Source organism: Dissoconium aciculare (assembly GCF_010015565.1).
Source record: "Dissoconium aciculare CBS 342.82 unplaced genomic scaffold K489scaffold_2, whole genome shotgun sequence".
Classification (NCBI taxonomy): domain Eukaryota; kingdom Fungi; phylum Ascomycota; class Dothideomycetes; order Mycosphaerellales; family Dissoconiaceae; genus Dissoconium; species Dissoconium aciculare.
In genome coordinates this window covers 1,850,477-1,876,450 of record NW_022984952.1, presented here as the reverse complement: position 1 = coordinate 1,876,450, position 25,974 = coordinate 1,850,477, and the positions used below count along the sequence as shown (strand labels likewise).

Sequence of the window (25,974 nt, the reverse complement as noted above, 5' to 3'; positions counted from 1 at the left end):
AATGGTGTATGGGACGTGAACGCGCAGTTCGTGTCGACGACAGAAACAAATGAGATCCATGGATTGTTTTAAAAGCTGCTTGGGTGGAATGTTCTTCGGTACGGCTGGCTTCGCTCTGACAGCCCTCGGGTTTGTCGTCGCAGGAAGATGCCATCATGCCTCACAGAGTCCCAGGTTGGAAGGGACACACCACACACCTCAACACTGATGATGACACACCAAGAGCTGCCTGACAGCGTGCCGCGGTGATGCAAGTATAGATCTACCATTCCATGCAGGTGCTTCCCGTCTATGATCATGGGCCACATGGGGTCGGCGGATCAGTCCGACCACTGGCAAAGATCTCATTGCAGTTCCGAGCGATGTTTGGTCCTACCAGATTCGCATCGACGACGTCTATCAACACGGATGTACATCTCTACGTACCTGCACAGAAATGAAGACCTTCCTCTGCGATTCGCGGTCACATCAACACGTTTCTATTTGTCAACGCAGCTCACCAACACACAGTAATGAGCATACAAACATTTCCACCCTCTATGGAACGCTGTTCTTATCCGCAGTGTACATCTGAGCCCGACCATGTCGTAAGACTGAAAACAAAATCGCCGTCGATCAATGCTCAATGCTTCATCTCTTCTCGGCGATCTTACTTGTTCGCAGAGATTGCAGCCATCCACTTCTGCTCCTCTGCGCGATCAAAGTGTAACAACATCCCGAGCACGGGCACAAGCTGCATTTGATGTTTTTTCTCCTTCTGCTCGAGGAACTGCAGCAGAATGTTTTTCAGGTAGACATAGTCTACGCCGTCCTTGGAGCCCGCAGCAGTCCCGGCGGCACTGCCAGGAGACGCCACACGTGTGCTGTCGACTGAGACCCGTGGTGACGGTTTGAATTTGGCCGTTCCAAGGGCTACTGGAGAGCCAATTTGCTGTTGTGAATGTTGCTGCTGTAGTGCGCGAAGCTCCTCAGCCATTGCTTTGCTGGATTTCTGAAGACGTTCTAGGCGTGTCTCCTTGTCCTCCAAAGACTTCCGCGCCTCGAGCTTCTCCTTCTCTAGCTGGCGAGATTGCCGTTCGCTCTCATCGAGTGCATCGCGCAATTGCGCCATGGCGGTGCGAATCTCGGCCAGCTCTGTCTGCGCCTGCGAGGCGCGTTGTTGAAGATTCGTTTCGCGCTCCAGCAGATCACGCGCACGTCGTTCGGCATCTTGCTTGGCGTCTGTGGCGCGACTGGCTTCACGTTCCGCATCGTGTAGCTTCAACTTGTAGTCTTCAATCTCACGAGCACGACGCTTTCCTATACTGCTTGCTTCGTCTTCTGCCCTGTCGCGTTCTTCCAATGCGAGATCCATACGCTCTCTCATCTCCTTGACTTTGCTTTCTGCGCGACCTTCGACATCGGCCAACAGGCGTCGCATGGTCTCCGCCTCGCGGCTCCGTTCGGACAACAAGCGATTGGCATCAATCAGTTCTTCTTCGATGCTCTCCTTCTGCTCCCTAGCCTCTTTCATCTGAGTTGAAAGCTCATTGGTTTGATCACGCATGCTGTCCATCAAGCTCTGAGCGCTTGCCTGCTGCGCGGCCTTCATTGACATCTCCTCCCGCAACGTGTTGGCCTCGTCAGCGTGCTTCTGTACTTTCTTCTCCAGATCGTTGATCAGCGACCGTGACTTGTCAACTTGTTCTTCGAGCTTCCGCACATCAGTTTGAAGCTTCCCGCGAATTTCGACCGCCTCATCACGAGTGCTTTCGCTGGCCACGAGGTCTTTGCGAGCAGTGTCGTAGGATTCTTCCAGTGCCGTGCTGCGCTCCTCGCTTCGCTTCGTCGTCTCTTTCCAGGTAGTCAGCTCAGCGTCCTTGGAGGTCATCTGCAGTTTGTACTCAGCGATCTCCGATCGCAGATCCCTTTCCTTAGCTTCAAGCCGCTTGACACTCGCCGTAGCCCTATCGAGATCAGATTTGACCTGTTTGAGCTCAGCTGACTCCTCGCGCAGCTTCTTCAACTCCGGCTGCAATTTATTGTAGGCACTCTTCAATTCTGTCAAGTCCTTGTACCTTGTCTGTGCAAGCTGATTCGCGGCGGCCAGCTCTTTCGCAAGATCGAGAGCCTTCGATTTGAAGGTACCTAGGTCAGCAGATAATGCTTTCGTCTTCGCCTCTCCCTCGTCGCTTTTGGCGGTGTGCTGCACCTTTAGATCAGCGACTTGTTGCTCGAAAGTCTGCTTAGCCGATTCAAGGACATCCTTCTCCTGTGTTGCCACTCGAAGTTTTTCGCGAAGATCAGTCAGGTCACTCTCCGAGGCAGACTTCGTCTTGGCTTCCGCCAAGTCAGCTTCCAACTTCGTACACTGGCTAGCTAATGCCTGCTTCGCAGCTGTAGCATCTCTTAGCTTGTCACGATCTTCCTGGTTCTCCTTACGAACTGCCTCTAGTTCCTCTTGCAGGCTCGCCAGAGTATTCTTCCCAATTTTCAACTCGTGCAGCGCATCAGTGGCCTGTTTGCCATGATCAATCATGCTTTCTCGCAAAGTTTCGTTCTCTTCGCTCAGATTCTCGATCTGTTCGTGTAGCTTGGCTTCGCCTGCCAATCGCGCACGAAGCTGCTCGATCTGTGCGTCCTTCTGCGTGGTCTGGCCCTTGAGAGCATCTATCTCTCGTTGCAAGGCGATGATTTGAGTGTCTGTGCTCTCAGTTTTGTCGTTTGAAGTATTCCCCTCAAGGTTCTGGCGCAGAGTCACTATCTCTTCGTTCTTCGCTCTGATAATCACTTCGAAATCTTTGATGATCTGGTCTCGTGTCTCCACAAGATCTTCAAGATGAAGATAACGGTTATCGCGTTCATCGTCTCTGGTCTCACTCATAGCCTTCATCTTCTCAACGGTACTCATCAATAATGGGAGCATCGGATTTTCGGCATGTTTTGTCCGGAGCATTATCGCATTACCTTGAGTCGGGTCGTGGATCAGCTCTTCGAGCGTCGGGAAAGGTTTCGGTCCCTCGACAGTCTCTTCGGATAACTTCTTCTTCGTTTTGGACTTCTTCTTCTTGTTCTTCTTCTTGCCTTCTCCTGAAGCTGCTGCATCGTCGTCGACTGCTGCATTTGTGATGCCTTCGCCAGACTGTGTCCTTAGCTCTTCCCGACTTTCTGACTCTAGGGAATTTCCGGTCGTTGAATGCGAAGTCCCATTCTCTGCATTAGCGTCTTCAGAGTCTTTGTCGGAATCCGGAATGCTGCACTTTCCGCAGTCGAGTATCATCTGATACGCCGCGTCCCGATCCTTTTCGATACGCTTCAATTGAACGCGGAGGTTCGCAGCTGCAGCTTCATGACCAGTTTTGCTTGCAGCCAGTCGTTGGGCATCGTCCCGTTCCATTTCGACTTCGTCCAATCTGCGTTTCAAACCCTTCGCAACTTCTTCGTGCGTCCTGAGGGAAGTGATTATTTTCCCAGCAGACTCGGATTCCGCCTCCATCAGACGAATTTTGAACTGCAGGTCTTGGGCTTCTGCGTCTGTTGCCTTGCGAGCGTCCTCGGCAGATTTGACCTGTTCTCTCAGCGATTTCACCACATTTTCCAGTGTCTCCAATCGCTTCTGGTCGCCCCGAGTAGACACAGTGCTCTTCTCATTGGTTGCATGTTGTTCCTTAAACTTGCGAAGAGCCTCTTCGGAATCATGGAACTGCATTTTCAGTTGCTCAACTTGCTCTGCCGAATTTCGGATTAGTACAGATTAGATTGTCGTGAATCAAAAACTCACCCTCGTATTCCTCGAGCCTATTGTTATTTTGCTGTTCAGACTTCCCAATAGAATCGTTCTTTTTGTTGGCTTCTGCGAGAAGCTCCTTCGTCTGTCTGAGCTGCAAATCGATCTCCTTGATGTTATTGTCTTTGAGACTGATTTTATTGTTCATGGCACTGAGGTCAAGCCGGGTTATATCAAGATCCTGCCGCAATGATGCGTTCTCCGTTGAGAGCTCGATGATGAAGTCCTTGTGCTCCTGAGACTCGGTCTGCTGTCTCTCGAGCTTAGTCGCATCAGACGCGATTTGAGACTCAAGCAGACCAATTTTGGTTCGTTGTTCGGCGTCTGACGTCTGGAGTCTATCAATGGTGACCTTTTGCTCAGCAATAAGTGATTCTAGCTGTGTAAGCTTTGCAGAGTCTTCTGCGTCGGTTGCCTGTGCAATGGATAGCTCTGTGTCGTAGGAGAAAAAGTCGTCATTATCTGCTGAACCCTCCGAGGACTTTGTGGGAACGATCCTTGCATCGGTCACCCCAAGAGGATCGCCGTTGTCATTCGGGGTTTTTGCATCGTCTGCCATGTCTTCTCCTTTTGCTTTGGTCTTTTCAAGCTTGAGTTTGAGCTCATCACGCTCCTTCGCTACACTCTTGCATTGGCCGTCAATTCGCTTGAGCTCCTCCATGGCCATGTCCTTCTGGAGATCCTTTTGGCCAAGAAACTCCACCAGTGCAACTGGATCCGCGATGGATGTCAAGGAGGTATGCTCGCGTAGCATTGCTTCAAATGGTTCGATAGCTGCCGCTTGTGCATGAGCGATGCGGTAGTTTCGCAAGAGCTCTGAATGGAAACGAGTCAGTGAGCACAACCCATCTGGACAGACTGGGGGCAGAGGACACTTACCTTGAAACCTTGTGCTCAGAGTGTCCAACTTGGCCAGCTTCTGCCGCACAGCCAATGGAAGCTCTTCTTCCGCCGGCCTTTCCGGATCTCTCTTGGCCTCCACTGTATTGTCTTCATTCTTGTCTCCAGTCCTATCCTTCGCCTCGCCATCTCGTGTCGGTTCCGGCTGTTCATGAGGATCTGCCCGAGGCATCGGAGTCGTCACTCGACTTATCTCGGTCGAATCGTCCCCTATGGCGAAGTCATCGGGATCTGCGCCTCTTGCAGGAACCCCCTTATCACTTTGTGTTGTCTCGCCCGCCTTTGCCCTGGCACCAGATTTGGGGTTTGTGGCATCTCCGCGACCATTGTTACGGCTTGCGCCGGCTGCACTCCCTGGCGCTCGTTTGGCAGTGCCTGAGCCAGACGACTTGGTGGCAGCGGCTTGCTTCTGCTTTTCTTGTTCTTCGGCTATCTTATTGTCGAGGAAATCGAGGTTGAAATTCTTTTGGAGACGCTACAAATCCATTCATGAGTGATCGTGGAATGATAAAAGCCCATGAAATGATCCTGGTACCTGAAACATGATTGCGCCGGTTATACGGAGACTCTCGGCGCACGCTTATCGTAACATTGTATCATTGCGGTCGGTACTCAGATGCATTGGCTATGGGCGCTGATCTCCATTCAGGGCAGAAATTGTGAATCACAGGCGGGATGCGAAAAAGGTTGTGAATATGTAAACGCTAGGTGGTCATGATGGCCGATTTGGCTACCTGGGTAGGTATGTACTGTACATCAGCTCTGTGGCCCCAGGGTTGGTACTTCAAGCTAAGAATACACTTTTGGTACGAGGTTGGCGTGACTTCATCGTAACTAGCACTCGCATGTGTGGAGAAGATAATAAATGAGAAGTCAACAAATTTTCGTCTACGACAGAATTGATAATTCACAGTAGCGATCTTGTTTTACAAAACCAAACATGCCGACCGAGCTTGAAGAGGCAGGTCAATCATGAACATACAGAACAGCTCATTGAGCCGTTGTTAACTGCACTCACAGTTGGTCGAATTTCTTCATCATGGCAACACACAAATTCGTCAAGTTGGTGAGGAAATCGGCAATGCGCAGGTTGTACGAAAATTGACCGCATTTCAGCTGCCCAGGAACTCGTCGGTTACTCGACGGCGCAGCCGCCCTTGTTCAAGCGTAACCAGCTAGAGCCTGTGAAGGACTTGAAGTTATTACTCAAGGATTACTCTCCCATTGCCAAAAATGCTCTGACATGCCTGGTTAACATTTCCAATGATTCCGAAGTGGTCAAAAGTCTGATTGAAGACGATGCTTTCATGGAATCACTATTCCGAAAAATAACGGTAGGGCGATTTACTCCAGCACCCACCCCAAGTCGTTGCAGCAGATGAACTCGAAGCTAGCGCCGTTCGCGAACTGAAAAAATTGCAGGATTCCAAGGATGTCAATGTGAACTTAGCATGCATGTTGATTTCCAACTTGGCAAAATCACCATCGGTTTCAAAACTACTCAATCTGCAGCGAGTCGTTCCACAGCCTATATCGTCATCGCCTAACGTCATCGATCAGCTGCTGGACTGTTTCGTGAAAGGAGCCGATGGAAAGTATAACAAGGAGGCTGACTACGACTATCTGTGTTATCTGTTCGCCGATCTTGCGAAGCTTGAAGCTGGCAGGAAGCACTTCCTCGACCCACGAGCTGAGGGAACAGGCGAAGACAATGAACATGTAATCCCCTTGAGCAAAATGGTTGTGTTTACCGAACATGCCTCGACCATTCGACGTCGCGGAGTTGCAAGCACGATCAAGAATGTGACATTCGAGATATCGGCACATCCAACGCTCATTGATGCACATGCCGTGAACATCCTTCCGTACATCATACTTCCGCTCATGGGAAACGAAGAGTACGACCTAGATGACACCGAGGGCATGCTTGACGAATGTCAACTGTTACCACCAGACAAAGAACGGGAGAAACAGAATGACATAATTTGCATCCATCTCGAGACCTTGTTGCTGCTCACCACAACAAAAGAGGGACGGACGCGACTGCGGGATATCAAAGTTTATCCGATCATTCGCGAACTGCATTCCCACGTAGAGGACGAGAACGTCGCTGAAGGATGCGACCGTTTGGTGCAGATCTTGATGAGAGACGAAGAGGGCGATCCCGTATCTGAGCCACACACGGCTGATGAGAGCCGGGTGAAGGAGATCGATGAGGACGACGAGATCGTGGACATCTTATGATTGGTCGTGGTGTTAAATATCAGCTGATCTGTGAGATGTTCATTGCGAACCATCAGAATATAAGCAATGCGTTCGCGTATCGACGGCGTGAAGTTCACAACATCATAAGCGCTCTTGCATGGTGTGCCCATACATCATTGTCCTGATATTTGCAACTTGCAGATGGGCGTTGGATAGTAGGGGGCTTCGTCGACCAGTACTCACACATCACGTGTTGGAGACTGCTTTACAGCGGGCTTGGCAATATGGAGATGGCTGGCCCGACCGCCACTACGCCATGCTATCCAACTTCCAAAGCACTGGCTAGTAGATGGCCTGCTCCCGCCTCTGACCTCACACAAATTGTCGCCTGGCCTACCGCGTAAAGACTGTACTTTGACTTTGTGGCTGCTTGTTCTCTCCGATAGCTACTCTGCAATATCCGATCACATTGACGGGCTCTACTGAACAGCACCTCTTGAGTCAGACACTTGCGCTTCTTGAACGCTAGACGATTACTGCGCCCTGATCGCGCGACTTGAATACAAAGTTCGGTGTAACGAAACATCACTTAAAGCAGCCGCCACGGTAGCAGCGCTGCGCAGTCATGTCAGGGACGAGGAACTATGACTTTCTTGTAGGCGCAAACTTCCGAAGCGAGCCATGAGTCAAGAAACTGACGCGTCATGGCTTTATAGATCAAACTCCTCCTGATTGGCGACTCTGGAGTTGGCAAATCATGCTGTCTTCTACGATTCAGCGAAGACTCGTTCACGCCGTCATTTATCACGACTATCGGCATTGATTTCAAAATAAGGACAATTGAGCTGGACGGCAAGCGAGTCAAACTTCAAATATGGGACACTGCGGGACAGGAGCGCTTTCGGACTATCACCACTGCGTACTATCGGGGCGCCATGGGCATCCTGCTTGTCTACGATGTTACTGACGAGAGAAGCTTCAATAGTACGTACACTTCATGGAGCCAGTTTCTAGGAGGGCACGAGTTTGTTGCCCGTCCGCGCATTTTATGCAATGAGACGTTATCTGAAAAAATCACTGACTGAGAAATCTCCGCAATAGACATCAGAACTTGGTTTTCCAACGTTGAGCAACATGCCACAGAAGGCGTCAACAAAATCCTTATCGGCAACAAGTGTGATTGGGAAGAGAAGCGTGCTGTGTCTACAGAGCAAGGCCAAGCCTTAGCGGATGAGCTCGGCATACCGTTCATGGAAGTGTCTGCAAAGGGTAACATCAACGTGGAAAAGGCATTCTACAGTCTCGCCTCAGATATCAAGAAGCGACTGGTAGACACCGTGCAGCCACAGCAACAGGCTGGAGGTGCCTCATCAGTGCCTGTAGGTGGTGCAGCGGGAACTGCTGGAGGTTTGGGTAAGAACTGCTGTTGAACAAGTTGCTGGGAGAAGCCCGCAAGGGATGTGTGCTTTGATGTAGTAATGCTGGGTTGGGATTGCGCAGCGCTCCATGATGTTACCACGAATAATTGAAATCATCCGACATTGACAATCTGAGTTCAAGAGGAGCTCCACTGTAGGTCGCTTTTCGGAAGCGACTCTCTTCGCAACGATCTGTTATAATCACATAGAAGACCAGTATGCGATCTGCATCTGGAAGGCATAATCTCTTCGTAGCTTCCTCCATCGAACCAGCACGTTCATACATACCTAGGTTTTAGGAATAAACAATGCTCGCTGGTGATTACTCTCCCTGTACGAAACGCGGGAACTCACATGGTTTTGTCACCTGTGCGCAGACCACATGGGCGTGACGATGTACGCCCTGGGCTCGAGCGCAAACTTTATAGTCAAGGTAAAGCTCAAGCAATCGGTTATTTCGTGGTCACTCAAGGCGAGTACAGCATGATTTCATAGTCGTTTAGATTTCAATGATCGTTTCTGCATGGGCTCATTTCTTGCCACTCTTCTTGATACCCTGTTGGCCGGTGTTCATGGGACCTTTGCCGCCAGCCTTCTTGGCCAGCTCTTCGCGGGCTTTCTTGTCTGTCGAGAGCAACGTCCCGTCAGTGATTTGCAATTTAATGCGAGAACAAGAGACTACGTGCGTACCAGCTGCCTGCTTGGCTTTAAAAGCCTTATCTTCTTCGTCTTCCTCAACCACCTTCTTCTTCGGCTTTTTGTTGTGGATGGGGTTGGTACCGGCTACACGACGGTATCAGTACATGCACTGCACCCAGCTCAGTGCTTCAGCACCTACCTCCTTGTCCTGAAGGCATTTTTACGATTATGTGTCGCTGATTCGATTGTGCGTGTGCAGTTATCGTAGGAACAGACGAGAGAGAAATTCGCGCTCATCGGACGACTGATGTAATACCGCACTGTGTATAAATCCGGCTGGAGGAGCACCTCAGCCCTGGACGTGATGAACGCCCCGGTTCTGCAATAACGCGGGCATGACATTCTATACCGCAAACGCGTGCTCAGGCATGTGCAACCTTGGAAGTTCCAACGAAATGACACTCATTCTTTGACGGGCTTGCAGGTCCGGACCGAGCGCCGTCGATGTCATGCACGTGGCTGCGGAGGCATAATTAGAGGCTGCCGCCTCTTGCTTCTCATATTGTCATCTTGTGCCTTTTTGCGACGCCAACAGACTTATTACAAGTCACCACTGGCGGCTACCACATGTCATCACCTGTGGGATATCCACATGCGCGATTATTCATGTTCGCTCGCGATGCAAGCGATGTCACCTGCATCCTAATCAACACGACCCTGAACACTTGATCGATCTCCCAACGCAGCCCGACCCTGCGCGCATCCGATCCCAACTTGCGCGACCGACGTGACTGTACGAGCTGTGAGAGCCCTTCACAGGCTGCAGTCCACGAAATCAGCACAATGCCACCACCGTCAGAAGCGCGACAACTTCCCGCACATCATCCAGCGACGAGACGTCCTCCACAATCACCTGATGGTATTTTAGCGGAGGCCGAAGCGCAATGGCTCTACACCGAAGCGGAATTGGCAAACTCGCCTTCCATTCAGGATGGCATGCCACAAGCAGAAGAGCAGGCTGTGCGCGCTAAAGGCGTGAATTTCATTGTGCAAGTGGGGATCCTGCTCAAGTTACCTCAACTTACGCTGAGCACAGCCTCTATTTACTTCCAGCGGTATCTCATGCGGGCAAGCTTGAAGAGCGAGCGCAATGGCTTCCCAAAGTTACATCATTACCAGGCAGCTGGTGTTGCATTGTTCGTTGCCACGAAGGTGGAGGAGAGCTGTAGGCGGCTTCGCGATTTGATTCTCGCGCTATGTCGCGTTGCTCAGAAAAATCCCAACCTTATAATCGACGATCAGAGTAAAGACTGGTGGCGTTGGCGAGATTGCCTCCTTTTCAATGAGGACGTCATGATGGAAGCAATCTGTTTCGACTACACCATTGAGTCCCCGCACAGGCAACTGTTCGGTATGCTCAAGTTCAATGGCGTTGAGCATAACAAACGCCTTCGCAATGCCGCGTGGGGTTTCGTGACTGACAGCAATAATACACAGTTGTGTCTTCTGTTCAACAGCCGCACCATTGCTGTGGCCAGCTTATACGCCGCGTGTAGATATTGTGATGTGCAACTCCCAGACGATAACAGAGGACGACCGTGGTGGGAAGCTCAGCATGTCAGCCTGCATGATGTCCGCAAAGCAATGGACCACATGCTCGCGAACTACGACCATGCTGCTGATAAGATCAACGGCATTGCCACAAGCAGTGGGGTAGATGGAAATGGCTCTATATATGCCGGACTCGCTACACCGACCAACGAAGGTGGACTCGACGGTTGGGACAGCACAAGAGTGAAGGGCGATGGTCAAGGGTCCACGGCATCCATCAGACCTCCGGGTAGTGAGAGGAGGTCGAGCAATGCTAGCAGCATTGGAATCAAGCGTGGTCGCGAAGGTAGCCCCGTTACTGCCAATGGCGAGACAAATTCGCACAACGGCACAGCGAACGAAGAGGCACTCTCTAAGCGACAACGCGTGGACGAAGCCGCAATCATACGGAACCAATCCACGATAAAACGTGAGGAAAGAAGGAAGCCGCAAAGTGCTGATACAGAAACGACATCGGCATTAGCCAAATCTGCGAAAACCGATGAAGGAGAGGTCAGCGAAGAGGGGGAGGTGGAGGAATAAGTGCATGTATCGTCCTCACGCGGATACGCACCAAGATACATTATAACAATATTTTCCTAACATTGATGTCAGCGTTGCGGAGTTCAGATATATATACACAGGCGGCGGGCCCGTCAAGCAAATGGGGTCGGTGACGGAGTTCTTGTCTTCCTAGGAGTTCTTTGATGTATCAATACCCAGCACACGTCTGAATCGAGCCGCTGTTCTCAGTGGCAAGACCTTTCACGGATACGGTCACGAGACCCAAAACAAATACACCTGGGCAATCAAATGCCCAGGTGGGAAGTAATTAATAGCTGGCGGCGAATCAGGGCAGCCATCAACGCCGTCAACGCTCCAAATTTAAGAAGAAACTTCAACACAGCGGACGACCATTGTTGGTACTCGAGTTGGGAACCTCAAAACCCTGCAGGTGTCCTTCAAACTTTCATCAAATTTCGAGGCTTACTGGGGCGCGGTGTGTTGAGGGTCGGCATTGTTGGCGGAGTGAAGGAGCCCGTGGGCCCGTGCGCAACCACCACCAGCCACACTTTACGCGAGAAAGGAAAGCGCGTCTCGACGCGCGCAGACTCGTCTGTCATTGGCCTCGGACTTCTACAAAACCTTCCCTCGTTCCTGATCTTCAATCAACAAAATCTCTTTAGACTGTATCTTCGACTGCACTGCACACTCTCTCAAGCCGCGCTTCAAACTATCTCGAGCATCTTGGATTGGATCCTTCCTTACAAAGCGAGCTCAATCATCAACATGTCGCTTTCAGTCAGCAGGAAACGCAGAGCGTCGGGATGCTGCATGTCCGACACGGTACACACATACACCAAGAGATCAAGGCCTACATTGACAGCCGCTTTAAACTCTTGCGACGATAGTTCTCGAGACCGCCACATCAACAGACACAACACTGTCCCGTCAGTCTGGCCAAATGCCGGAACGTATAGTCCACAGCAAGTTTCCGAAAGGACGTTCTCAATGTTGTCAGAACGCGATGTGCAAAAATCCCGACTTGCGGGCAGGGAATTCAGTCAAATCGTCAACGCGTCTACAGCTCTACGGGAGACAGTCGAGAGGTATAGAACTCCACGTGGTTCAGGCTTTATGACGCCAGATAGCCAATCGTCCCCGACAACTCGATTCTTGTCCATATCGCCAAACGGTCGTAGTGGCACATTGGACTTTCAACACATTGCACATGCGGGTTCATGGCGCAATTTATCGCCCTTTCAGAAGCCTGCGTGCGAGGTCGTTTTGAAGATCCCCGGCCGTTTCTCAGGACATCCAATCTTGAAAGCACCATCTGGAGCAATGGGTATCAGTCTGGGCATGATTGCGGATGCGTTTGCCGCTCATGGAACGAGCGATTTTTGGCAAGGTCGCAAGGCAGAATTCTTTGCATTGAGAGATGCAGCAATGCCGCCTCGCGTCGTGCTTCCGCGAGCACATTTTGACGCGAATCAGCAAAGCCTGGGTTCATACGATCAGGACGCCATGGACTTCGAACCTTGCAGAGCCATCCCTGACTTTGACCCTAGTCGTCAACATCCGCCAGAAACGATGTGCTTCAATTGAGCAGTCTGAAGTCGTGTGTATCATTTAAATAGAAATTCGACTTGGTACAATGTAAAATAAATGAACCGATTAGGAAACGTCAATCAGAGCGTGGAAGAATTTGCTGGTCGTGAATGCTACTACGCGTTTTGCCATCTGATCGCCTGAGGACAGGTAATGGCCTTGGAGGCAATGGTATCGAAACCGCTGTTTGTACAATGAAAGTATGGTACATGGGAACTATTGTGCATCGCTCAGAAGCTCTTGGGAACAACTCTGATCGTCCTAACGACGGGCTCGGTCATATTCTTGAGCTTGAGTTCGACCACGAAATCGCCGATATTTTTAATTCTGTCCGCATCAGCTTCGCTCGAGGCTGGAAGATCAATGAATGTAAGATCATCCTGGTTAATGACGACTCTTCTGGCTTCATCATTGGTGTCCATAGCAGCGCGCATAACTACTGCAACATCATGAAGAGTGACAGAGCCATAGATTGGCGCGAGCTTATCGTTGACGCCCACTCCACCAGTTCTTGCTGCGAGAAGCTCGGCGCCAGCGCTGAATGCTGAGCGCTGGTCTTCCGGTCTGTTGCCTGCTATAGCCGTGCGAGGGAATTCGAGACGTTTGGGTATGAAGATCTCAATGAGTTCGCGACTCCTCTCCGGCGACAGTTCAATGTCGCCCACGGGCCTAGGCCTAGGTTCTGTTTTTATCTCCTCTTCGGTCACTAGCTCCTCCATCTCGTCACCTCCCTCCGCCGCTCTTCTTGCGGCGCGCATCTCTTCTGTGATACCGAAGTCGAGGTCCCTCTCAGTGGAGATGTTGTTGAGTTTCAAAGCTTTTAGCTCCTGTTTCGAAACATATTCTGCTATGCGCTCGGGAAACCACTTATTGCGCATCAATCCTGTCGGAATTGGGACGAATGAACCTATAATTAGGTTGTTAACAATAAGCTCTTAGGATCGTCACCCGGCAAGGCTTGCGGACCTTTGCGACCATATTCCGGCTTATCCTTCAAAAGCTGCACAATTGAAGTGCCTGTGTTGTTGACCATCTTTTTCTTGCCCCTAATCTGCTGCCGCAGACTTGAGACCGGGCCGGATACATCGCCAATTATGTTTCGTATGTGATTCTGGATGCAGGCCGAGCATTGCGGAATGGTACGCTTTGGTATTTGAAATGCCATCGTTGATTGTGACTGAATTGCGATGCGAATACCGGGAGAGCAGGACTTGTAGTCCAGTCCGTAGCACCGTTCGAAATCTTGTTCGGCGGTCGGAGCAGGGCACGCGGAGGAAGCGCGCTTGCGGACCACAACCAAATGAACTTACCGCTGAACCCGTGGAAAGATCACACTTATTATTGTATAATCATGCGACACTCTACATAGATCGAAACACCATCAAGATATTATAAATCGCGATTCTCTACTACCCATTTCTTTCCGCGATACGGACTGGACTTACCCGCTTCACTGGCTCGTTATGGAGCTGATATCGGTGCTGTCATTTGGAGTACGACGCCCATCCCATCGAGCACGGCAACAAAGCCATCCCAACGCAATAAGGCCCTCAGAGCAGTTGCAGGGACTGGTCTTGTGGCCAAGATGCCCGAACGTCCTCTGACGATCGCTACGTACGCTGCAGGCGCCTCTTTGGCAGCTATCACCCTGGTGTATTGTTTCGGTCCGACGTTTTTCCTCGATGATGCTGCAGCGAACAGCACCAAGTCTGGACGCAAGAATGGCGTTGTGGGTCTGGTGAATCCTGCGAATGACTGTTTCATCAACAGTGTGCTCCAAGCACTTGCAGGCTTGCCGGAGCTGAGGATCTTTCTTATACGTGAGGTTCATCTGAGATCACTAGATGGGCCTGAGGTGTACAGGAGCCCCGTGGCGATGGTGCACGATGAAGCGGGCGATGCTTCCACCTTGAAACGACTCCCAGATTGGAAGATTGTGGGTCTTCAGCAGGGTCTTGTCACTGCTGGTCTGAAAGACGTGCTCGATGCATTGAACGAGCGACCCATATATCGAAAGACTATATCTGCACAAGGTTTCATCCGCACTGTAGAGCAAGCATTTCGGACGCACATAAACCGATCACAGCAAGATGCACAAGAATTTCTCCAGATTATTGTCGAAAGACTGGCAGACGAATACCAGGCTGGCAAGAAGGCACGCAAGAGGCTGCATGAGCCTTCGCCGCCCACAACTGTTCGTACCTGCAGCGCGGCCACGGAATCAGCCGTTAAGCAGGATCAAAACAATTCTGAATCAATTACCACTTCAACTCAGCCCTCGAGCGGTGAGACCTCACCGAAGCATTCATCGCTCGAACCGCATCCGGCGCGCGGGCACGACGCAGCCGGGCACTCATTTCCAATGGAAGGCAAGGTTGAATCGCAAGTGGAATGTCTTCATTGTGGATTCAAACCGAGAGCAACGGAGTCCTCCTTTGTGACGTTGACTTTGAACGTGCCCCACCAAGGTTCCTCCACAACGTTGAATGATTGCTTCGATGGCATGTTCAAAGTCGAGCACATCGACGATTTCACTTGCGATCGCTGTCGACTGGTTCATGCTCTCGACGTCATTGGCCAGAAATTGTCCAAAAAATCAATCATAAAGGAGGAAAAAGAACTGCTCGAGTCTGACCAGGAGAGGATCAATATCGCGATTCGCGATGACCCAGAGAATCCACCTAAGGATATTGCTTTGCCTAGTCTTACAACGGCACCAAAGCGAAGGATCGCGAAGCACGTGCGAGTGTCATCCTTCCCACGAATATTAGCCGTCCATCTTAGCCGGTCAATCTGGGACCTCCATGCATCAAGCTCAAAGAATTTGGCGAAGGTGTCATTTCCAGAAATTCTACCGCTGGGAGGACTACTCGATCGCAAGGTCTATAGGCTCTTGGGTGTTGTTACCCATAGGGGGGGCCACAACAGTGGGCACTATGAATCTTTTCGTCGGCAGATGCTGAGTCCGCCATTTTCGACCCCTACATCAATGGGCACGGAAGGCCCCTATAGTCGTAAGCCCCATTCAACGGCTGACGATCGACCTACCGCAGCATCCAGTCCCCATCTGCGTGCGAATTTCCCAGCAACATCGCTTCATTCTGATGACGAAGACCAAACGCCTACAGACAAAGTCTCGAAGACATCGCATGATGCACATCACGATGCAAAAGACCCGCCACGGCCTGATTCAAGAAGCACGAACCAGGACACGCTGACCAGGTCTTTGAATTTGGACGATTTGCCGACTCCTGGACTATCCCGCCTATCGACGAACGTAGATTCTATCGACAGGCCACAGAGTGCAGGAGCTCAGTCGAATGGGACAGGCAGGTCCATTGGACTTCCGAAGCTGCGCAACTCATCCAAGAAAAACAAAGCCCACGATCGTTGGTGGCGCATCAGTGATGATAGGATCAAGGAGAGTAAAACCAGCGAAGTACTAGGCATGCAGCGAGAGGTGTATCTCCTCTTCTATGAGATTATCACAGACGCAGCCTAGCAAAGTCTGACGGTGGCGCGCACAACGAAGAGTCAATCAATTGAACAATTCACGTGATGTGTGAGGTTTTCCCAATCCTGTGTGATAGGCTTTCACCTTGTATTATAAGCGACAGAAGCACAATCGCACTTAAAATGATAAGACTTATTATCTGCAGAGAGCCGCTGGAGGAGCGGAGCCTCCCGCAAAAGCGAGTCACTATCACGTGACTCTCTCGTCATCGTCACCCGCCTGGGTGTGTCCGGCTTCGAATAGTGTGTCATGCTCCGATGAACTTATCGATGGTTGTCGCGAACTTCCCACGTCAATCACCTGCGTTGATTCACACTTGCCGCTGTTGATCACTCGGGCTTGCATCGTTCTGGACGGTCGAAGAGCTCTTTCCTTGACCAAATGTGGTGATGTCCTTTGTTGGTCTGATTGGAATTCCTCGACGGTGTGCCCAGTGCCGAAGAACAGTCAATCGCACACCAAGAAAGCCCAGCTGTGAGAACATCCTCGCCGGTTCAATTCCTTCGCGAACCTCGCATAACAGCCGTCCAGTACCTTGTACTCTTTGCTGACTGTTACAATAACCGACATTACTTAGGAAGAGAGGAGCTAGGTTAGGTTTGGAGCCTGAACCACGTCTGTGGCTCTATCCTTACCGATTATGTCCTCTCGAGAGGCGCGAGGGCGCGAGGACTTGGAGAAGGTCAAGAGCGAAGCGCAAACTTCACAGTACGCCAAGGTTAACCGTAAGCCCAGACATGAGTCTTCACCTCGGACTTCGCGCGGATCCAGATCCCATAACGCATATGGCATCGGAGACCATGACGACCAACGCAGACCAGCCCGGGATCGCTCCAGGTCACCCTTTCGTCACAGCGAGCGACTGCGCTCTCGCTCACCCTGGAGGCCGGGTAATCGCGATGAAATAAGTACACGACATGGCGATCATGGTGATGATCGCAATCAAAACAATCAAACAAAGTCACGGAGTCAAGGGGATACTGCAGCATCGGCATCACGTCAAAGCATATTGAATGGATCCGCGAACGGACAATCAGTAAAAGCCGAAGCAAAAGCTGCTGATCTACGAAACGGTTCATTGTTAGTAGGCACAGGTGAAGCTCAGCGAGCAATTACAATAGGTTCGCAGACTGCGCGTCAAAGCGCAGATAGCAACGTCAACCCTTCAAGGTTCGTTCCGCAGGGATTCCGTCGTCAGCCTTATATACTTACGCTCAATCACAGGGACGCTGAAGTCGAACAGCAGGAGCAGCAGGCACCCGTGTCGCGACTGGCAAAACGTAAGCGCATCGCGGAAGTAATGGCAGAGGCCAATGCACGCCAGAAACGCCTAGCATCTCCTCAAGCCACATCTCCAAGCCTCCCAGGTAGTGCTCTCAGCTCGAATCACGCATCTCCCCAACCGCCGGCGGAATCACATGACCATGAGACTCCAGCAGTCCATGCCATGGGCTCGACTCTAATTGGACAGACAAACCTTACTACCCCGGCTGTTGTTCATGATCAACAGATGGCAGGTGTGACAGAAGGCTTCACTCTGGAAAAGACAGAGCGTGCGTCGCAGCTATCCACGGTGAATGAGACCTCTGCTGCAGATTACGATCCTACTCAGGACATGAACGAAGATCGACCGGACCACAGATTGCCAGACAAACAAGACAACGATACGGTCATTTCCGGCCCATCTGAAAGCTCAGTCGAAGACACCCAGGACAATGACAAGAAAGAGTTCGACATGTTTGCTGACGAAGATGATGACGACGATATGTTCGCTCCTCTCAGCGCGCCGCGCAAAGCTCATCCCAGGACCAAAATGGCTCCTGCAGCTGGCTTGCAGCATGACTATGACGACCCTGATGGATATTTGCGGATCATTCAACGAGAAGTCCTTGATGGCCGGTATAGCATACAAACTTCCCTTGGTAAGGGCGTTTTCGCATCTGTAGTACTTGCGGATGACGTTCAGACAAACACCAAGGTTGCCATCAAGATTGCTCGCAACAATGATACAATGCTTAAGGCTGCCCAGCACGAAGTGCAATTCTTGACGCTTCTGCAGGATCGCGACCCGAGTGGGAAAGTGCCAATCATTCGTCTATTGCACACGTTCACCCACAAGAAACACTTCTGTCTTGTTTTCGAGAGTCTTGAGTCGGATCTTCGTGAACTCTTGAAGAAGCACGGCCGCAACACTGGTTTGGACATATCAGCTGTGAAAGTATATGCTCGACAAATGTTTATGGCATTGCATCACCTGGAGCAGTCAGAAGTCCTGCACGCAGACCTTAAGCCCGACAATATTCTTGTGCATCAAGACAATCAATACATCAAGCTATGCGATCTAGGGTCGGCAATGTTCTTGAAGGATGTCACCGTCACTGACATGTTGGTGTCCCGCTTTTACAGAGCTCCAGAGATCATGATTGGAATGCCGCACAGCTACGCGATCGACATGTGGGCCATTGGCTGCACGCTTTTCGAGTTATATACAGGCAGGATCTTGTTCAATGGACAAGACAACAATAGGATGCTGCGTATGATTCAAGAGTGTCGCGGCAAGATACCCTCCCGGATGCTCAAAAAAGTAGTCCAGCCGACTGGTCATTTCTCTTTAGACAACACGTTCATAGGAGAGGAGACTAACGCGCTGACTGGAAAGATCGTATCAAAGCCAATCCATTTCCAGCAGCCTGTTCACGGAAAGGACATACGATCACGCCTTGCCGTTGGCATGCCACCGCTCGGGGCAGTCTCCGCCAAAGACGCAGAATTGAGAAAACTTCATGAAGACTTTGCAGATCTTCTCGATCAGTGTCTCAAGATCGATCCCGAACAGCGGATTAAGCCTGCGCAGGCACTCAAGCATCGAATGTTCCAGACTCCCGCAGTCGTTGCGCCAACAGTCAAGGCGCCCGGGATTCCTTTTCTACCAACTTCTGTTCTCAAGAGAGATTAGGTGTCCTCTCGTTACTAAAGTTGAGTTTGTCTATGAGTTGAACCTCATTGACGAGGACGGCCTGCCCTACCCACACAGATCTTACGACGAATGCTGCAATGTATCATTGCTACTGAACAGATGGTGAACGACAGATAGTGAACGAGACATCATTCCGATCTGTTAGCAGAATCCGGACGCGCAAAAAAGGAGATATAGAAAGCACGACTACACGCACCGACGGAGCATGGCATGCTCGGATTATTACCGGTCGCTGAATGAATTCGCAACATTGATCAAAATTTCCGTCTTTCCCATCGGCGGTGTAATTAACACGCGTAATGCCATCACCGACAGACATCGCTCTTGACTCGGATGCTGATGCCGGGCTTACATGTACGCGGAATCGTGCTATGGCTTATCTCGAAAATTCTACGTGCGCTGTAGCCCAGTATCGAATTACACTTTCCAAAGAAGACGTGCGACATCTTGTTGGTCTTGCCAGAACATGCTTTTCGAGCAGCATCGAGACGTTCACGACGAGTAGCTGAGTTTTCCAGGTAGATCAACTCAAATCTGTTTGTTATTTTGCGAGGCCTGGCCGATCACCGTTGACTTGCCATCAGCGTTCGTCGCATGCGAAAAGACAGCCAGATTGTTAGATGACTTCTCAATATTGAAACAACATTCTTTCATCCTTTCCTCGAATGCCTTAATTGCAACACCGTGCAACTAGCATTGATGCGACGAATGCCTCAAACCTCGGCTTGGGCTACCCCTCGTATGGACGACAGTAACTTATAGGAGCGATCAGCCTGTCATTTTCACCTGATGCAATCATTAATGCGCGTCAACCTAACTGGACTTCACGACCAAACTCGTAAAGAGATAATGCATTCCGATCGTGGCGATCTCTATATGACATCGCGCAACGAACTCGTGCTCCAAGCGCAACCGATGCCCCGAACCTCGGTCTAATACGAGAAATCTCGCTCACAGGCGCGGACGCGAAAACCTCTGGCCCAAGCACAAAGAGAGTTTTGCCAGGCCCTTGACGAGCGCAGAAGCGGTATGCACATGTGCATTGGTCTCTGCTGCATTGCCATCATGCAGCTTACGAGACCCGCTTGGAATTGTTGGACTAGGGTTGCAGGAACAGTGGAAGGTCTCCGCCGGGGCCGCATTCTCATCAATGCCAAACGCCGCAGCATATTGTACACTGTACAGCACGATCGTCGACTGGAAGATACTGGCCGATGTCGATTGACGGTAATACCGAACATGCTGATAGGCAACGACGAATTTCAAGCGCTCCAAACTTGAAAGAGTGAATTTATCGCTAATGATCAATACAAAACGGTCGATATTCCTTAGTTGAAATATTTGATGGCATAATAAACCGTTCGTTTCCTTCCTCAAGTTGGTCAGTACAGAACAAAAGTGGATCAACCACATACTTTCCTGATTGCGATGAACAATTGATTCGCTTCAATATGAATTAATCTCCAACCACTTACCTCGCCGGTGCGTCGAGGTGTCTTGTCCTTCGTAAAGCGTTTGGTTTTAGCAGTAGAGATTTCTGGCGAACGACGTCGTCGAATAATGCATTTTCGAAACGCCAACAGCATCGACAGCACAGTCCTCGTGCTCGCGCCAGGTTGCTACTATCAATGCGAAGGGGACGGCCTCCGCGCGATTATGAGATTTGCTTTGTCCAATGATTGTCAGGGCGATGACCCTGCACCGTCATCATGCTTGACAGCTTGTCGCATCGACTTCAAGCGACTTGCGAAGTAATCTGCACGCACGACAGGGTCGTTGACGACGAAACAAGTTATTGCTTTTCTGAAAAACGTCACGCTTACGACGCATCACGCTGTTCTCCTCCGAGATAGAGATCTACAGGGTCCGGGAGAGAAATTTGACAGACACAAGATCTCGAGTCCATTCGCGCTGATCGCTCGGCTTTCTCGATCTCGAGAGTCGTGTTGTCTTGAAAGCACATCGATCGAACCAGGAGTGATCGATGACAGCGTGACCGCTGGAGTAATGCAGCACACACATCATCTCATGGATCGATCACCGATATACAATCGTTAGACCAAATATCTTCACATGGCGGCGCGATGAGAGACTGAAGGTTCATGTGAGATTCTGCAAGCTCTGGTCTTCGCAGATTCCAGTGAGCCCGTCAGTCTCAGGCACTCGGTTCGGGTCGATGGTCTTTTCAATTACTGTACCACAATGACAAGCCAGGCGTCAACCCATATTGAGGCGTGTTAGACTTTGCCAGCAACGGCTCAAGTCGCTTCACTCAGCGGTTTTAATCATGTGTCACTATAATAAGTCATCACAAGGGCCGATGAGCAGCACGATCGGTTGCACTTGCCACAGTGTCAAACGGGTTGGGCCGTACAGTATAATTCGAACATCAACGCGGACCGTCCTGTACACAAATTGGTAAATTTGTGTAATATGCCATGCAAGCCGACGGCGCACAGTTGACGAACACATTCAGGCTCAACGTCTGTTGTTTCGGACATGATACCGTTGAGGCCGTCGGGCACGCTCGCCCCAGACATCAGCGGCGGACGGTCGTGTAGGAACAATCCTACCGTTCATGAAAGTAAAACCTCAAACCGTCCACATCCTGTGTTCCAACACAATCCGTTGTGATAAATGACTTGCTTGCTGTGCGGGTGCGTTGGCAACTCTTTACGGACCTGAGGCCGGTGCTGCCCAGTCATCAGCACCGCTTGGACCCTGGGAGAACCTGAGGATGCCGCGCGGGGTCCGACGGGCCAAGCGAAACACATTCGCATGGGGCAAAACAACCACGATCCAGCGGATGGCATCGGCAGAGGAATTCCGCTCGCTGTCCCCCGAGTACGAGGCGATGTGACGCTGTGCTAGGTCATGGCAGCCCAAGTGGCGAATTGTGTACGCCTGAGAAAATCGTGCTGCATGACGTACCAATGTGCTTTTCCGCCAGAGTTGCATGTAATAATTCGGCCAGTTGGAATGCAACAAGTGTTTCTTTCCTTCAACACGGGACTGGAAGACTTTTTTCGGGAATCAAGGCCGAAGGATGCCCGCGTAAGCGTTTGATAGATGTGGACACGGGACATACTGACTGGTGAGCACATGTGAACCGTGTGTTGTTTGCAAGTTTGTCTGGGTCACCGTGCGGGTCGACTGATCTAAGCACTACATCTCCCGCGACGCCAGGACCACATGTCGTGCTGTCTCATGTGCAGGTCCATTTTAGATATAGGTGGGTATTCTCGTCATGCTCGTGGCGGCGCATCACCTTGACGAAACGGAATGGAATGCGCTCTTGACCTGGTGGGCTTGTCGCAATAACCTGACATGATCCGTTGGCGAAGGAGTTATTGAACTCGAATGTTATGGTCCACTTTGAATGTAACTGGCAATGTTTGAGAACCAGCCAGCTTGTAGAAATTTCCGCATCGTCGTGTAAGATGATATTGATGACGATGATTGAACGCGATAAATTGAGGCCCGTTCAGGCCACCAATTGGTCGAGGTGCAAACCTCCTGCCAGAAAGAGACAAAGCATTCGAGGCTCGAGGGCACTTGTCGTCGCTAGACTCATCCATGTAGAACCTTGAATCGCCTAGTCTTGACCGGCTCAATGGTTCGCGGGCATTTTCCAATAACGGTCGCTCCGATGATTTGAAACAAGCAAAACGTCAATTTGAGACTCCAGCGTGCCCAGGTCGCCAGCAGACCTAGTGCTCCGACGTACATACATGGTACAGCCGAAAAGGCAAAAGCAAAACTCGGATCCGTTCGGGGGTAATGCGCCTTCGCGCAATATGCTCGAGAGACACTGGGAAGTTTCGCGGCCACTACGGAAGGCCTTGGACTATTGAACGCCATGTCGATATTGTGTCTCTGGGTGATAAGAGAACTCGACCTAGTAGAAGTACGCAGTGCACCCGAATGCGGAAATAATTGGAATGATTTCGAGGTGCGCAACAAGGTGAGATCAACAGGAATGTAGTGCTGCATGGAAATTTTCCTCATGACGGTGCACGCAATACGAGGAGCCACAGCGTGTGATGATTGAGAGATTGCTCGGTTTGCACGCAGACTAGGCGCTGTCGTGCCACTCGGCTTTCCTCCATGATGCCATCCGTGGATGATGGCTGGGAGGCACTTGGCATCATCACTCCATCATGATCAACACATCTTCATGGAAAGACGCGCGGACAGTCGGGTGTTGACATCAGACGTCCAAGTATGGACTGCGCCTGAACGTGGTGCCGCATGTCTTGTAGTATGTATACCCGTACGGCATGTACATGACAGTATATGGCACGACCAGGAAGGGATCCAAACCAGACCGCGCATCGCTCGTATGGCGATGGAAGATCAAATGACAATCTGTTCGCCTCAGGCCTCACTATGCTCTGCCGTTATGCAACCGCTATTGGAATTCTGGGCGGGAAAGCGAGATTGGATGAGAAACTCCGCGGCCGTTCCCTGCTGCAACGTCGAGTACCCTCACGTACCCATCCATCTTTCTTTCTGACCGCAGGTGCGTGCACAATCCTACTACTGTCTGTGCTGTTGGCTGCAAGTCGGAGACTCGTGAAGGTGCGCCTCAGTCTTACGTCCGCAAATTGAAATTACCAGCCCTCCACATTATCTTTTTTCATTGCATTGGCTGGGCTGTACGCCGACGCTGTTGGCGTGTAAGCGCTATTGCCTCTATCACAGCGGCGCATGCAGGAAGATGAGAAATTGACGGCGCTGGATGTACACGTTGTACTATCGAAGGTGTATGTTATGTGGATACTGGATGTCCTGATCTCATGTGTGTGCAATGTATGTTGCTGCTCTGGTGCGACCGTTGGCTGCATCGATGTGGGGGCCAATGGCGGACGGTTTGAGTGGCATCCATGCAGGTAGGTAGCAAACTTGGAAGGCGTCGGAACGGTCTGCGTATCACGATCGTCCCAGGGGGCACGAAGGAGGACTTGGTGACCTCGGGAGTCTTCACCGTCTGATCCATACCCAAGAGGTCGCACGAGGAAACCACGGTCGCATGCGTTCCATTCAGCATTATTTGCGCTTCTAGCCCCGAACGAACACCTTGGGCTCCTGCTGTGCGACCGATCTTGCGCGGCTTGTATACGTATATATGTGAGAACGCACCATCGTTTGTGTCGCACGAGCGGATCCAGCAGTGTAGGCTCGTATGACATGTAGCGAGTACGTTGAGCATTAACGCTTTGAGGTGACGACTTTCCAGCCTCGTCACCCGCTCGCTAACAGTATCACGAATCACGATCCTGTTTAGATGATGTGATCATGTTAGTGGTGTATCCCTGCCGTTGGCCGATGTCTACCAGCCTTTGGTCTAACCGAAGGACACTCAGAAGATTGATGAGAGCAGATAGCGGGCGGCATGTGCCTAGCAAGGGTCATTTGTCTTGAAACCTTGGTGAGGAAACGGGACAAAGGACTGCATTGCGCAAGGGAGGATCGGAATGCGCATCCTCATCACGTGACTGAAATATATCCGGCCGCAGCAAAGAGGCCGTCTAGCAGCAGATACACTTTCGTGCTACTCACCTACCGCTTGTTGGCCAAGCATCTGCAGAATACCTACCCGAGTGCATAAAGTACTGAGAACCCGGCCGACGGAGTTGACAGAGCCCGCCAATAATATCGAACATCAGACGCAAGCATTCCATCGCTCCAGATGAAATTGTGACAGCGGTACAGACTAGGCCCATACAATCAAGGTGCCCAGGTGGGTGTCCTTCGTCATCGTCCGCAGCATCGTTATCAAAGGGCGAAGGATCTGCTTGCTCCTGCAGCGATAATTACTGGGAGGGCGACACGCTCGGCTCAATCGAATCGCCGTGCCGTGTGTCCACCAGCTTCGTCACACGTTTCACGCGGGCTATGCATGGCTGATCCTTGTCCCCAAGTCAGCGTCATCCTGTTTCTGCGAAGCTCAAATTGACTTTGCTCATTTCTGCACTGGTCTTTTCCCTATGGACAGGAACAGTTGGGAAATGGAGGATGTATCTCGAAGATCTTTCAGCCTAGCAAAACGCATGACACAGCGTGTGATATCTCGTCCTCTCCATCGCCAGCCACGCCAGCTTCGTCTTCGCGTTCGCCATGCTCGGCGCGATGATGCTGCAGGAAAAGATTGGCTCCTCACCCACGCTGACCATCCACACAACCCATCTTGTGGAGCCCATGTGGCCTGTGAGATGATGGAGTTGTATGCATCTTCATGTATGCGCATGCGCAAGGGGAGAAGTCATTGCATAGATTCCTCAGTCGGGTAATAAAAGATGCAAGCACCGACGTGGGTGAAATGTATCACGCGCCCATCTTGCATGTCAATCCTTGTGTGTGTGTATGTGTTTGTGTGGGCGGGCGGGCGGTGGGCGACGCGCCTGCCTTCCCGTGTGCACCCCCATTGCCCGGTCTGATGAAAGGGAGGACGACGACGACAAAGAACCATGATAAGTGCCCAGGTGCTTTCAGTAGCTTGGGGTACGTACTCGTCTGCCCAGACGCATATGCAACTTCCGCTACTTTTGCACACCTAGGGCGGGCGCTGATGTTGCACAAGAGAGCCGGCAAACGCCCAACGGTGAGTCGTGGTACGCCGGTCCTACTTCACTCATCCGAATCCGGCGAGAATAGTGGTCCCAAGGCATGGAGTGCAGCGTACTCTTGTACCGTCGTGTAACCGGTTCGCCTTCATTTATCGATTGCAGATGACGGTGCATGGAGACACGACTACATGCTGTGCCGCACAGGAGAGACACTCTATCGAATGGATCGGAGATTGCCTGAGGTGTGCGCACGGCAGCATGGCTTGAAACACACTCTGTACGTA

General features: G+C 51.1%; 12 protein-coding genes across 12 annotated transcripts; 7 read left to right on the top strand and 5 right to left on the bottom strand.

Moving 5' to 3' along the window:
- Positions 1-649: 649 nt before the first annotated feature.
- Positions 650-5,210, bottom strand: K489DRAFT_367710 (uncharacterized protein; the record flags this gene model as incomplete). Its single annotated transcript, XM_033602883.1, has 4 exons — positions 650-3,708; positions 3,761-4,582; positions 4,646-5,141; positions 5,202-5,210. The coding sequence occupies 4 exons, from the start codon at positions 5,208-5,210 to the stop codon at positions 650-652; spliced, it is 4,386 nt and encodes a 1,461-aa protein (XP_033463546.1).
- A 312-nt stretch (positions 5,211-5,522) lies between these two features.
- On the top strand, positions 5,523-7,011 carry K489DRAFT_376925 (DNA-binding protein HGH1). The gene is made up of 4 exons (XM_033604032.1): positions 5,523-5,627; positions 5,687-5,732; positions 5,783-6,000; positions 6,089-7,011. Exons 1-4 carry the CDS (start codon positions 5,607-5,609, stop codon positions 6,908-6,910), a joined length of 1,107 nt encoding a protein of 368 aa, XP_033463545.1. The 5' UTR covers positions 5,523-5,606; the 3' UTR covers positions 6,911-7,011.
- A 200-nt stretch (positions 7,012-7,211) lies between these two features.
- Positions 7,212-8,577, top strand: K489DRAFT_376923 (putative SEC4-like Rab/GTPase). Its single transcript, XM_033604031.1, has 3 exons — positions 7,212-7,526; positions 7,588-7,855; positions 7,973-8,577. The coding sequence occupies exons 1-3, from the start codon at positions 7,497-7,499 to the stop codon at positions 8,299-8,301; spliced, it is 627 nt and encodes a 208-aa protein (XP_033463544.1). The 5' UTR covers positions 7,212-7,496; the 3' UTR covers positions 8,302-8,577.
- A 241-nt stretch (positions 8,578-8,818) lies between these two features.
- Positions 8,819-9,146, bottom strand: K489DRAFT_428861 (uncharacterized protein; the record flags this gene model as incomplete). Its single annotated transcript, XM_033608352.1, has 3 exons — positions 8,819-8,913; positions 8,980-9,072; positions 9,128-9,146. 3 exons carry the CDS (start codon positions 9,144-9,146, stop codon positions 8,819-8,821), a joined length of 207 nt encoding a protein of 68 aa, XP_033463543.1.
- Positions 9,147-9,771: 625 nt separating this feature from the next.
- On the top strand, positions 9,772-11,061 carry K489DRAFT_312703 (cyclin-like protein; the record flags this gene model as incomplete). Its single annotated transcript, XM_033600884.1, has 1 exon — positions 9,772-11,061. The coding sequence occupies one exon, from the start codon at positions 9,772-9,774 to the stop codon at positions 11,059-11,061; it is 1,290 nt and encodes a 429-aa protein (XP_033463542.1).
- Positions 11,062-11,171: 110 nt separating this feature from the next.
- Positions 11,172-12,744, top strand: K489DRAFT_117660 (uncharacterized protein). The gene has a single exon (XM_033598949.1). The coding sequence runs from the start codon at positions 11,332-11,334 to the stop codon at positions 12,625-12,627; it is 1,296 nt and encodes a 431-aa protein (XP_033463541.1). The 5' UTR covers positions 11,172-11,331; the 3' UTR covers positions 12,628-12,744.
- K489DRAFT_376921 (uncharacterized protein) lies at positions 12,639-13,830 on the bottom strand. Its single transcript, XM_033604030.1, has 2 exons — positions 13,597-13,830; positions 12,639-13,537 (listed from the first exon to the last, which is right to left on the bottom strand). Exons 1-2 carry the CDS (start codon positions 13,793-13,795, stop codon positions 12,861-12,863), a joined length of 876 nt encoding a protein of 291 aa, XP_033463540.1. The 5' UTR covers positions 13,796-13,830; the 3' UTR covers positions 12,639-12,860.
- A 150-nt stretch (positions 13,831-13,980) lies between these two features.
- On the top strand, positions 13,981-16,298 carry K489DRAFT_376920 (cysteine proteinase). Its single transcript, XM_033604029.1, has one exon. It carries the CDS (start codon positions 14,216-14,218, stop codon positions 16,130-16,132), a length of 1,917 nt encoding a protein of 638 aa, XP_033463539.1. The 5' UTR covers positions 13,981-14,215; the 3' UTR covers positions 16,133-16,298.
- A 339-nt stretch (positions 16,299-16,637) lies between these two features.
- K489DRAFT_117493 (kinase-like protein) lies at positions 16,638-19,287 on the top strand. Its single transcript, XM_033598948.1, has 2 exons — positions 16,638-17,314; positions 17,369-19,287. Exons 1-2 carry the CDS (start codon positions 16,785-16,787, stop codon positions 19,098-19,100), a joined length of 2,262 nt encoding a protein of 753 aa, XP_033463538.1. The 5' UTR covers positions 16,638-16,784; the 3' UTR covers positions 19,101-19,287.
- Positions 19,288-19,851: 564 nt separating this feature from the next.
- Positions 19,852-20,756, bottom strand: K489DRAFT_117477 (uncharacterized protein). Its single transcript, XM_033598947.1, has one exon. It carries the CDS (start codon positions 20,532-20,534, stop codon positions 20,073-20,075), a length of 462 nt encoding a protein of 153 aa, XP_033463537.1. The 5' UTR covers positions 20,535-20,756; the 3' UTR covers positions 19,852-20,072.
- A 2,395-nt stretch (positions 20,757-23,151) lies between these two features.
- Positions 23,152-23,686, top strand: K489DRAFT_117449 (uncharacterized protein). The gene has a single exon (XM_033598946.1). The coding sequence runs from the start codon at positions 23,245-23,247 to the stop codon at positions 23,635-23,637; it is 393 nt and encodes a 130-aa protein (XP_033463536.1). The 5' UTR covers positions 23,152-23,244; the 3' UTR covers positions 23,638-23,686.
- Positions 23,586-24,466, bottom strand: K489DRAFT_376915 (uncharacterized protein). Its single transcript, XM_033604028.1, has one exon. It carries the CDS (start codon positions 24,311-24,313, stop codon positions 23,735-23,737), a length of 579 nt encoding a protein of 192 aa, XP_033463535.1. The 5' UTR covers positions 24,314-24,466; the 3' UTR covers positions 23,586-23,734.
- Between the last annotated feature and the right edge of the window lie 1,508 nt (positions 24,467-25,974).

Coding starts and splice junctions, on each gene's coding strand:
- K489DRAFT_376925 (XM_033604032.1), top strand. CDS start 5,607: ATGCCGACCGAGCTTGAAGAG. Junction 5,733..5,782: donor CACACAAATTCGTCAAGTTG/GTGAGGAAATCG, acceptor ACCGCATTTCAG/CTGCCCAGGAACTCGTCGGT. Junction 6,001..6,088: donor CACTATTCCGAAAAATAACG/GTAGGGCGATTT, acceptor AAAAAATTGCAG/GATTCCAAGGATGTCAATGT.
- K489DRAFT_376923 (XM_033604031.1), top strand. CDS start 7,497: ATGTCAGGGACGAGGAACTATGACTTTCTT. Junction 7,527..7,587: donor CGAGGAACTATGACTTTCTT/GTAGGCGCAAAC, acceptor ATGGCTTTATAG/ATCAAACTCCTCCTGATTGG. Junction 7,856..7,972: donor TGACGAGAGAAGCTTCAATA/GTACGTACACTT, acceptor TCTCCGCAATAG/ACATCAGAACTTGGTTTTCC.
- K489DRAFT_117660 (XM_033598949.1), top strand. CDS start 11,332: ATGCCCAGGTGGGAAGTAATTAATAGCTGGCGGCGAATCAGGGCAGCC.
- K489DRAFT_376921 (XM_033604030.1), bottom strand. CDS start 13,795: ATGGCATTTCAAATACCAAAGCGTACCATTCCGCAATGCTCGGCCTGC. Junction 13,538..13,596: donor GCCGGAATATGGTCGCAAAG/GTCCGCAAGCCT, acceptor ACCTAATTATAG/GTTCATTCGTCCCAATTCCG.
- K489DRAFT_376920 (XM_033604029.1), top strand. CDS start 14,216: ATGCCCGAACGTCCTCTGACGATCGCTACGTACGCTGCAGGCGCCTCT.
- K489DRAFT_117493 (XM_033598948.1), top strand. CDS start 16,785: ATGTCCTCTCGAGAGGCGCGAGGGCGCGAGGACTTGGAGAAGGTCAAG. Junction 17,315..17,368: donor AGCAACGTCAACCCTTCAAG/GTTCGTTCCGCA, acceptor GCTCAATCACAG/GGACGCTGAAGTCGAACAGC.
- K489DRAFT_117477 (XM_033598947.1), bottom strand. CDS start 20,534: ATGTGGTTGATCCACTTTTGTTCTGTACTGACCAACTTGAGGAAGGAA.
- K489DRAFT_117449 (XM_033598946.1), top strand. CDS start 23,245: ATGATGGCTGGGAGGCACTTGGCATCATCACTCCATCATGATCAACAC.
- K489DRAFT_376915 (XM_033604028.1), bottom strand. CDS start 24,313: ATGTCATACGAGCCTACACTGCTGGATCCGCTCGTGCGACACAAACGA.